At 40.7% G+C, this 12,044-nt stretch overlaps 1 protein-coding gene across 1 annotated transcript; it reads right to left on the reverse strand.

Moving 5' to 3' along the window:
- Positions 1-273: 273 nt before the first annotated feature.
- On the reverse strand, positions 274-5,491 carry dusp5 (dual specificity phosphatase 5). The gene is made up of 4 exons (XM_063476609.1): positions 5,024-5,491; positions 3,907-4,046; positions 3,107-3,326; positions 274-1,063 (listed from the first exon to the last, which is right to left on the reverse strand). Exons 1-4 carry the CDS (start codon positions 5,385-5,387, stop codon positions 657-659), a joined length of 1,131 nt encoding a protein of 376 aa, XP_063332679.1. The 5' UTR covers positions 5,388-5,491; the 3' UTR covers positions 274-656.
- Between the last annotated feature and the right edge of the window lie 6,553 nt (positions 5,492-12,044).

The raw sequence follows: 12,044 nt of genomic DNA on the forward strand, positions 1-12,044 counted from the left end.
TGGAAGGCGACTATAGGTAAGAAATACATGCAAGGCTTCTGATCTAAATATACCTGTAGTCACAAGGGCCAGCTCTAAGCCACTGTAGGTGTCACTATTGCCTCTACTGCTGCATTTATGCCTGTCTAGACAGGATTTATTATCTAAACCCATAAATATTGGTCATTCCTTTGTCTTGTTTTTATGAACAGGTTTATGTTGGCTTGCATGAAAAAGGGCATTTGCCACATGCACAATAAAAGATTACACGGCAACAATGTTTTTTGCAGTGAAAACATTTATTAAACACATATTTGTATCCACATTATTGAAAAAACAGACCATCATTTTCAAATAAATTAGGTTTAAATGCCTGACCATGTTTGTGAGTAGGCAAATGAATCACAATATCAACCTAAGGCATGTATATTGCAGTTTATCACTGTGCTGTGTTGTTTCATCGCTGCAGTTCAGAAGACAGGAAAAAAGCATCAGTGTCTGTAGCCCATGGATTTCATAGGCTTCAAGTCCTATTATGAATACAGTTGTCTTTGACTCTTCTTTGTGTCTGTGGCTGATCTCCAGTCTATCTGCTCTGCCGGTTTCAACACGAGGCACACAGAGAGAGCGTTGATTTTTATATTTTCAAGTAAGACTACAAGCAGTCACAGTTTATTTTAAGGCAGTGCAGTTATTGGGCTCAGTTTGAACTGGTGGTGGACTGGGGACTGCAGGCAAGAGGTAGGGAGGGTGAACACAGACGGCTCAAAGTTTTTGGTGTTGAAGGTAGTGGCAAAGTCATTGGCAAAAAAGGAAGCGGACTCCGAGACACAAGGCGTGGCTGGTTCAGGTGTGGCAGCATGAACCGGTGCATTGGACAGCACCTCGGACTCAAACTGAAGCAGCTGACCCATGAAACTGAAGTTTGGTGAGATGACTGCCCGGCGCTGCTTGATGATGTCGAAGGCTGCATCAAGCCGCAGCTGCTGGGTCCTCATGATGTAGGCCATGCAGATGGTAGGTGAGCGAGAGATGCCTGCTTCGCAGTGTACCAGGACCTTCCCCCCTGATTGCTTCACATGATCTGGAAGAAAAAGGGAGGAATCTGGTGAGACAGTGACATATTTCTCTTTCTTTAATCATCAGCAAATTTGTCACAGCATAAGAAAACCACGCATCAAACTAATTTCAAATCAGGAGTTTGGAACAGGAAATAAATTTAAGTGGGCTATTATTGTCTAGTCGTTCACTCTCACTATATTATAGGAACACTTTGCCCCAAATATTTTATGTCTCTTTCTTTCTCATGAACATCTAGTTTGTCACATTTATTTTGTAGAAAGAAATGAGCACACGTCATTTGCTACTGTAAGTGGCACACACAGAGACACGTGGGAGGCTTGACTTAGTCACAGAGTGCAGCTGTACATGTGATTTGTTTTCTGCTGCACCACTGTGGGGGTGCTGGGTGCTGCTGTGGTGTTCGCTGTGGCACAGAGAAGTGTATTCTAATTTGGAGCCGCCTCGCTCCTACACACTCGTCAGTATGTTTTAAGGCCTACACACGAGTTCACTTTCACACATTTGTCTAAATGTCCTTCGCAACACGTTTCAAGAATTCTTAGAAGCAAACACCCACATGTCTTCCTTTCTGTCTCGCATCTAAGTCTGATCTACATATTGACACTTAGTTCCACGAGCCGGTAACGACACCTACACATCACCTCGTCCACTAAGCAGAAACATTAAGGGCCACTTTTGTGCGTTTATGAAGGAGAATGACTGATTTCTGACTGCTCTGATTCTCGATAAAACCACATGAATGAATAATGAACCTTCATCTGGAGAGGAGGGTGCTATGAGAGCGGGGCAGCAGCAGTGGGTGTTTTAATTACCGTCCTTTGGCTGGAGATGTCATGGCATGCTTCAACAGCTGTTTTCATCCACGAGGTCAATAATATTTATTTTCTCCTCTCCGGTTTACATCACCCGCTTGGTCGGAAGGGTTTCCGATTTATTGATTGATTTTATGAGACCAGCAGCCCAGAGGATCTGTTTGTACTCCGTGTCTAATCAGTTGGCGTGCCTGATGAAATGTTGAGGCCCTCTTTGAATGTAGGCTAAAACTGCCTTATGTAATGGACAAGATATTCAAACACACCCTAAATGTAGGCTGCATCCCCAAACAATGCACAATACTATCCAACTAATACAGGTCAGCCAAGCTGCTTGTGGGTAAGCTTTGTCCTTGGTTATGCCTGGATATAAATAGCCGCCAGCACATTTTGTACATCTTTTGCTGTTGCTGCTATTATCCGACACCTCTCTCCCTCCCACGCACTCTCTTTTCCTCTGTAACACATTTGCTGCCCTGCTGGCCACAGGTCCGCCAATGAGTCCCTCTTGCTAACAAAAAAACTGATGTCCTCCCTCATTGTGTAGCTGTCATTAATCCTCCACCCAACCATCATAAACAATGCTGTTGTGCATGCATGCACGTATGTGTGTGTGCCAGCCAGCCCCCGGCCTCCTACACCCGGTCATTACTAAACACGTACAGCTCACCCACTTGTCACACTGACTGGCCACACCCGGCACCGTGTGATTTGGCCTGGGAACCAACGACAGCATGGGATTGTCTTTTTCAAGGAAAGAAGGGAGGGAGGTCGGAAGGGAACGGGGGAAGTGAGCAAATCCTGAATGAAAGCAGACAGGCAGTATATGTTGGTGGGGGATTGAAGGCTGGCGATTAACTTAAACTGATTACAGCCGGGTTTCTTATAGCCCTCTATTTGTGAATGGCAGCAGGTGAGCGGCACTGATAAAGGGAGGCTATTTGAAGACAAAGACGCATTTCAAAAATAAATGCATCCATGTATAGATATCTCGCTCACTCAGCGTGGGTATTTTTGAGACTCCTTGGGGTGAAGCTGGATTATAAATACATATAGACCGAGGCTGATCTTGTGGCTGGAAAAGCATCCATCTAAAGTTGGTCTATTTATTCCCTTTCCTAGCTGGTTTGAGTATTAGTGAGTCAGCTGTATTCTAAGATAGCAAAACATCTCAAGGCAAACCCTGTGAAGCAGAAATCAACAGTTAAATGCATTTACTCTCCTCAACTCACCTATAAACTCTATTGCCTCCTGGAAGTGGGAGCTGATGTCGGCCATGTGGCTGTCCTCCACAGGGATCCACTTGTAGTCATAGTGGCCCTTGGCCGGCTGCAGGTCCCTGCGTGACACATTGAGCAAGGCTGTGATGTGAAGGTCGCTGAGATAATCCTGTCTGGAGGCATGGTAGGCACTACCGAGGTAGAGGAAAGGCAGGATCTCTACTGGTTTACCCTGAGGAAGGAAAAGAGGGAGAAAGCGGAGACATGAGTCAAGCTCACAATACACAGCTTCGATCGCCAGCATTTATCCATCCGCTATGACACAACCATTGTCCAAGCAGGAACATCCAAACACCTGCCAGCCGTCATTTGCAGACAAAATGGATGCAGGATGCTAGAGGAATTCCCCAGCATTGAAAGAGCCCATAATGCATCAACCAGACACAACAGTGTTCTTTGAAATCTAAACTAGCCACATGTTTTCTATTTGGCCAGTGGAAATAATAGCAGAAAGGTCAGGGATGAAAGGCTGTCTTTTCTATGGGGTGTCCTGATATCAGCTGGGCATCATGCTGTCTTTATAAAAAGACCGGGGAGCAGTGAAGGTCATATAATATCATATGTAAGTTGAGAAAATGTTTTGATGTGCCAGAAATAAAATTCTCTGATGTCAGCATGCGTTGAGCGTGCCTGTGTGTATGTATCTTTTTAGATTGAGTTTAAAAAAAAACTGGCAGTGGCTTTGTGCCCCGTGGTCCTGTAGGAGAGATGGTGGGAAGTACTGTATTGTATGCTAAAGGGTGTTTCCATACCTGATCATAATCTGGTTTGTGGTGTGAAAGCTTCTCGCTGTGGTTGCTGACTCTTTTCTCGGTTTCAGTTCCGCTCTGGTCAATGGTTTTCACCTCAGTGCAAAGTTCAGGGTATTGAGAGTGGAAATTCTCGAATCCTCCTGAGAGAAGCAGTCAAAAAAACCCAAAAACAAACAAACACACTTTTAATAAATGAGCTTACAATAATTCTGCCTCCTCCGACCAACACCACAAATCTTGTGAAATGGCAGCGTTTATGAAACAGACTTAGCATCGGATTATAACCTCTATAACCTGATTACAGACGCGTAATTAATTACAGGAGCCCGCACCGAAGGACCGGTAATCCATTTAGGCCAACATTCTGAGGACGCACAAGTGACAGACGGAGATGGATGTGTTTAAACACAAACCCCGGGGGATTTGTTTAGCCTAAAGAGGTAGTGCGGATAGGGAGGGGTGAATTTCTTCGTTTTATCAACGAAAGCAATTGCACCACCAATTTGCTGGCGTTTCTCTCGCACTGACTCATCCGCTCCACTGACGCACGCAGGACATCTACAGTATGTCCAAGAAGTAAAAGAAAATGTCGGCTACTCTTAACACAGGCAAAAGGGGTGAAGAACTGCCCCGAACAGTACCAGTGTTATCAGGGAAAAAATAGACTAGGATTAAATATTAAAGGTTTCTTTCTGCCCTTTCGTCTCCTTTTGAAATTAAATCACAATAACCTCTTAATATTTCATTTAGTCAATTATAAGGATACATTTTAGATTAGAACAAACAATATTTACAATTTGTCATAATAATAAAAAAGATTTCATCTTTAAGTCTGTGCCACAACAACATACAAAGCCATAAAAGATATATATATATATAAAAAACCCTGACTCTGAATTTATATCTCCACAAATAAAAATATGGACGAATTCAAAACTCTTATGAAATAAAGTAAAATAGATTAAATGATGAAAACAAACAAATATAAAACTGAGTTGCCTTCATGACTTTTTTAAAAGGTCTATTTAGTTTGAAAAAAAAAAACAACAACAAAAAAACAACTTTCCGACTTTTCTTTTTGTCTGTATTAAAACAATTCACTCGCCAAATCTCTCACCTTTCAAGAAACAGACGTTGGCCCCGCTCGCAAGATGTGACAGGGTGTTTATTACTATTTGAGCTACGCTGTCCTTTTTCAGTTTTTGCCAGTGGGACGTCCGGTCATCCAGCGCTACTATAGCCGAAATGCTCCCTTCCCGAAGCCTAAACAGAGCTCTCTCATCCGGGATGACGAACTGCAGGGGCACCGGTCCTCCTCGGGATCTCCGGACCACCACTGAGTTAAGATTAACATTGACTGAGCCTTTGATATTAGAGTTCGTGAATGAAAAATAAGGTCGACAGTCCACAATAAGGCAGCTTCCATACTCCTTCCTGATGATTTTCCTCAGACGCCGGCAGTCTATGCTAGTGACCTTCATTTTGATTTGTTTACTTGTTTTTATTGCCTAAAAAATTCAACTGATTACTCCTGAATACGGGCGAGAGAAGTGCCCGCGCCCGTGCCTACATTTCCTCCAAGGGGATTCCTGCCGATCAGTTTTATGTGAATGGAACCTCCGGAGCAACACGTCACGAACCATATATGGACACCGGCGCGGTGCGATGGCAAGAAAACACGCCCACAGCTCTGACTCGACTGTGTGACTCCTCCCGCGGCCCTTGTAAATACGAAACCCCGATTACAACTGCGGTGAGTTTGATTCAGCCATTACTCACAGAGTGTCCTCTGCCTGCACCTACACCTGTCCTTTCATTATTTTCAGGTTCCACTTTGTGTTCAGTGACCACTGAAAGAACACAGAGGCAGACGTTTTAAAGGGATGACCCTACAGCTCACTGCACAAAATAAAACGAAAAGGAAATATGAGTGCAACACACATGTGCACCTTACTAAATCCAGCCTATTAAACGACAACCATACAAAATATCTAAAATAGAGGTGCAACTATCATTTTATAAACTGCCTCTTGTGGATTATTTCCTTGTACTACCTCTCACACTATATGGCTGTGCCTTTTACTGCTTTCTCTTGTCTGACTAACTAAAGCTTAGTTAAGTATGAGCATTATAAGTATTCTTTTTCCTCTTTTTCAGCTAAACTTGTTAACAAAAACATCATGTAGTTGTTTTTGCAATTTAGAGCTGTGCTTTCGTAAAAGTATGCCCTTTTCATGTGTTTTTAATGTTTTTTTTATTGTCTGATTTTCATGCAGCAGTTTATCCAACATGATTTTCCTCTACAGGACACAATCAAGCGACCTTAAACCGAGAAAAACAAGAGATGCAATTGTGAGTCAGCTGTGAAATCTGATTATATCTGCTGCTCTGGATTAGAAGGTTCCTGGTTCATACCATGGGGCCTTTCTGTGAGGAGTTTGAATGTTTTCACCAGAGTGAACAAAGTAGCCCACTCTATGAATGCATGGTTAAATGTGACATGTAGTCTAAAGTACTTTGAGCGGTCAGTAAGACTACAAAAGTGCTATATGAATATGAAATGATTTCAGTGAATGTTGGTATTAATTAAGTGGAAGCAGAATGACAAAGGTCCACACCAAACCCATCACATCAAATATCCAGAAAGAATTCTTCTCAGTTGCTTTAACTGATATCTCAAATGTTGTCAAAGCAAAATGTTATCATACAGAGGTAGCACTTCATAACACTGCCCACGAGTTTTCGTGTAATGTGGCAAAATTTTCCATGTTATTGTTCTCGATTTTGAGTGTAGTTTTTTACCTAACATAATTATCAGTAGGTAAAGTTGAATGGGGAAGCAACATTCAGTAAAACTGCAGTAAATTTCTCAGTAACTTACAAGCAGATAGATAACAGCAAGTTACTATAAAATCTTCAAGTTATATTACAGCATGGTTTTTTTTTTACACTACTACTATATGTTTATTTACAACGCTGTACCTGCATGATTTCTTCATTTTCACAAGTTGTAAAGAAAATTATTTAAAAATTATCCTACTATTTACTATTTCTAAGAAACAAGTACCTTTAAGATATTTAAAATCAAATGATACACTGATTGTACCCAAAGTAATTTTTTAAGTATTGATTACTTTCGACATTATGCAGGGGTCTTTGCAGATCTGTGGACGTACTAAAGACATTCCAATAATGTCATACTGTAGTAAACTTCAGCTCTAAAGTAGGTCTAAAGTAGGTCTTTAGAGCTGAGAGCTTCAAATGCAGTTTTAAAAATATGCCAAACAATTAAGAAAAAAATGCAAAACAAATTCACATAACGCATCACAAGGCTTACAAGTAACAACATTTACACCAAGAGCAAAAGAAAATGGTTCATACGGTGCATGTTTGTGAGTACCACACCTACTCTACTGTAAATACTTAAAGAAGAGTTTTGTTTTCTTTTTTTTTCTAAAGGTTACGTGAGAATAATCTTCCATGTAGTATTCAGCAATGTAGGGAATGTCATAGAGAGCTCAGACAAAGTAGCTGACAAACACAACCTCTAACTTCCGCTTAGTACCATGTATAGCCCAGTGAACCAGCGTTATATCCTCCCAACATCCCTGGTCTTAAAATCCTAATCCCACAAATGAATTAACAAGTTTAAACGTCACACTGCCTACCCTCACATGATATGCAAACAATCCTGACACACTGCTCAGGACTGTGTATGAGTTTTGTTTACATTTGCACATTTGGATTTCAATATGTAGCTGTCACTGTCTGCAGCCCTTAATCCAACTGAAACCTTTTTGGATTGAATGTATGTCATACTTGGTGTATGAGTACATGCAAAAGAAGAACCAACACCCTGAAGTAGAATACGTTCATTGGTGACTTTGTTGTTTTTCTGAATCTGCTAAAGATGAGAAAAGCATAGAAATTAGTCAAGTGTTATGTATAACACTTTTTAAATCCAGAAACAAACCAGCCGTACATAATGTAAAGATGGGACACGGACAGCCTCTTTGGGTAAATGAACCTAACAAATAGGTGTTACATCATGTTGTGTCTGCTGCATGAATGAGTGGGAACAAACAGAGCAAAACAGAGCAGCAGTCAACAACAGAAATATGACAAACGCGCAGACAGTGAAACAGACGCAGTGGCAGACACAGATGGACTGACACTGTGAAAGAACAAAAACAAAACTATCTCTATGTGCCCCATGACAGAGAGAAAAGGACCTAGCCTAGATAGATAGATAGATAGATAGATAGATAGATAGATAGATAGATAGATAGATAGATAGATGCTGGAATGGCGGCAGAGGATTAGAGGTGACAGCAGGCAGCGTGCCATATGGTCTGGTCTAATCTTGGCTTGTGACATCACTGCTGATGAGTGGGGAGGCCCGCCATCCGTTTCCGAGCCCTCATTTTATTATGGGGTTTGTTAGAGTAGCTGTAAATAACAACAGTGGACCCATGCGAGCCAGGTAAACAAGAAGTATCTTCTCAGGCCTTTCTCCTCATCTCTTTCCTTCCATCTCTCTGCTCTTGCTCTCTCACATGGATGGTCTATGTCCATACATATCACTCTAATAGGATTGCTTCAGTATATAATTGGCTATGTGTTATAGATAATACATTAAGGAAGCAGGCAGGCAGCTTTTAAACCACAGTGTTGCTTGCACAGCGACCTATAATCGGAATTAATTTTGATGCTCAAGGTTTAATTGAATTGTTAAAGCATGCACAACTACTGTGCTTCTGTTACAGTCAACAAAATCGGATTCAAAATAGATTACACACACAAACTAATTAATATAAATACTGAAATAAAGTTAAGAAGAACTGTGGGAACAGAAACAGAAAGAACATCTCCTCCTCACAAATTACTTATTATTTCATCTAACTCACCGTCTGGATGAAGTACTATAACTTTAAAAAGACACAAGCTTGAATTTTGCTAAAGCGATTAGCTTTTTAGTTTGTCTGAATGTTGGATTGTTGGTTGTAAAATACAAAACATTTAAGGCATAAGGCTTTGTGTCTGTCTTCACAGTGATAGTCTTTTCTGTCCACCATTTTAAAATGTCAGCAATCTATGGTGTTTAGTGCTTTTCTAAACTTTGAACTTGAGGTTTGAGGTTTGTCCACTTCCTTATGTGTTTACTGTAACCTGACCGCACTGTTTTGTGATTTACTGACTCTGGGAAAACAGTTGTTCTACCTTAAGAGTGACTGCCTTAAGTGTGACTGAGTATGATTTCTTACTGTTTTATTGGTGAGGCCTAATCCAAAATTGGGGATCTAGAAATGCTTCTTTACATCATTTGTTGACAGAACTGCGCCATGTGTGTTTTTGTGCTTGAACAAGAATTTTTTTATATATATACCCTGGACAATAAGTGTTGGCCAGACAGCATATGTATGGTAAGCCACTTCCTGTTCAGAATGTCCCTTTTTACACGTGACTTCTAAAAAGAACTCCTACACAATAGGTTGCCTTCGCAGGAACGTGTACCCCTCTCACCCCCACTCACCCTTCCTCCTTTCTCGACTCCACAGGTGCTTCCTGGTTTGCTGACAGAGGCTCCAGATTGTGATGCAGTTTCCCAATAAGTCCCACATTACTCACCGCCCCCTCAGCTGACCATGGAGTGAAGCAGGTTGGAATTGGCCTTTTGTCTAAATCTAAAATCAGAAATTTAATAGAGTAACTTCTGGTAATGCCACCCACAGAATTATATTTAAAAAATGCCTTCACAATGAACTAATCAACTAGTGTTTCTCAAACTTCTTCTGGTATGCTCCAATTCAGAAGCCAAAAAGAGCGTATGCCCCACTGTTGCATTTAATCATTAACATTAAAAAGTACTCTAAGTTTAAAGGTTTATCATCATTAGCATCAGCAAACTCTTTTTTTTCTTGTACCCCCCCAAAAATCACATTTACTCATCTTAAGTTAACTTCATATTTTTCACCTCGGTCTCTTATAAATGTAAACGTGGTGCAAAATGTGGGAACTTCTTGCTGAGGATTTCTGACTGCTGAATGATACTTAACATTACTTTTTTTTTTTTTGCTTTGATCTTATGGTTTTCTTTTTGAATTAAAAGTTTAGGTTATTTAGTTTTTTTTAAAATTGATGATGGAGCTGCCAGGGAGCAGGAAAAAAGGAAGACCTCAGAGGAGGTTAATGGATGTAGTGAAGGAGGAAATGAAGAGGGTGGGAGAGATAGAGGAGAATAGAGGAGATAGAGGAGGATAGAGGAGATAGAGGAGGCTAGAGGAGATAGAGGAGGCTAGGATGAGAAGGAGGCAGATGATCTCCTGTGGTGACCTCCAAAGAAGAAAAAGAAAAAGAAGATTATTTGGCTTCTGAATTGATTTTATCTACGTTTAGATCTATAGGTTTGGGTAAACTTTAAACAATGAATGAGCTTTTATACTACTGTGTTTTGATATTGTTTTTTAATGCAGGCTGGAACTTTTATGATTCTCTTGGTAACTGATTATAGCATTTGGCTTTATAAATTAGGACGGATTGTTTGGCTTCATAATTTGCCTGAATCGCTTTCAGTTTAATGTCCTATTCAATCTTTTAGATTTATAATATTTTATCTTTTTGTATTTCTTTTTACTGGGAAACTAGTAGTGTTATTGTTACTGGAATACCAATGTTCAGGGAATTAAATAATAGTTTAATAACCCATTTCTATTACTCAAAGTGGCATATTAGGTCCAGAAAGCTACACAATCTCTACAATTAAATTCTTTATTTTAGTTACGAGAGGAGGGTCCCTCTTCCAAGACAGACAAAGTGTTACCATATTAGGCTGGAATCTTCAAAAGTGTTAAGAGACTTATTTACAAGAAGCATTGACAATGAAGGATTTCTCAATAGTGGTATTGGTAATATTTCTGGGGTTGCTGATGACATGTTATTACATGCTGGCTCTTGTTAATGCAGAGAATACTCAGAGTCAGCAGCAACAACACATTTCAGTGTTGTGAGTAACCATGCAGTCAAATCACATCACATCCAGTTCTCCAGTAAAGCAGTGGCTGCCAAATTCAGTATGAAACAGGAATGTTTGGTATTCATGAGTTCAAGTCATGATATGATGGCCCAGATGACACACGCTGAACACACACACACACACACACACACACACACACACACACACACACACACACACACACACACACGCACACACACACACACACACACACACACACTTCAAAGTCTTGACTCACTCACCGTTTCCACCCACCACCGATCGTCATGCCGTGACTTTTTGAGGCAAGCCAAACTCTTAGGCAAGACATGGAAGGAGAGGGAGAGATACAGAGGAAAAGAAGGAGAGAGAGAGAGAGACAGATTGTTGTGCATGATAAGCAGAAACTCATTTACCTTTTATGATTGTTCAAAAGAAAAAAAATCACTCCTGATCTTCTGTGAAATTTCCACTGAATTGACGCTTCATGCGGTGACTAATTTGGCTTGCCCTTTTTATACTTCAGAGGTAAGGGAACTTAGGGAATTTATTGTGGTGCCTGGGGTTTTCTTGTGCGACTCTGTGACGCTGGAGATATAAAGAAAAACAAACCCAACTGATAATTTTATTTTTTTTACTCATTTTGTCCAGACAAAACGTCCAATTATCAGTATGCTGTAACTTGATGTCCAAGTAGAGCAGAATTACATTCTGTACTGTACTGTGAATCACAGCATGACCTGGTTATTGAAGAGGAGGTTTACAGCAGAGCCCACACTTCTCGCATCTCTTAAAATACCCACCAGCAGACCTGTGAAAGCTACCACAACAGATGGTAATCAAAGAAAGCTGGCTACCTGCTCTTCACCTGCTTTACATTCACACTTACACAGACTCACATGAAACCCAGCACACTACTGCGCTGAAACCCATAACCTTTATCTGTACTTCCTAGACTGAAATGAGTAAGTTACTCGAAGCAAAGATGAAATAGGAACACGTGATAAAAAAGTAATATGTCCCCAAACAAAAAGGTGTAGTCATTTCCTGTTTTGGCTTGTGAACTAGCCAGCTTCTTGTACCTAAAATGGGTTGCAGAATCAATGCATTCTGCTCTCTTGTGCAGTGAAGAGCAGGGGTAACTTTC

This window comes from Pelmatolapia mariae, linkage group LG6, assembly GCF_036321145.2.
Source record: "Pelmatolapia mariae isolate MD_Pm_ZW linkage group LG6, Pm_UMD_F_2, whole genome shotgun sequence".
Taxonomy (NCBI): domain Eukaryota; kingdom Metazoa; phylum Chordata; class Actinopteri; order Cichliformes; family Cichlidae; genus Pelmatolapia; species Pelmatolapia mariae.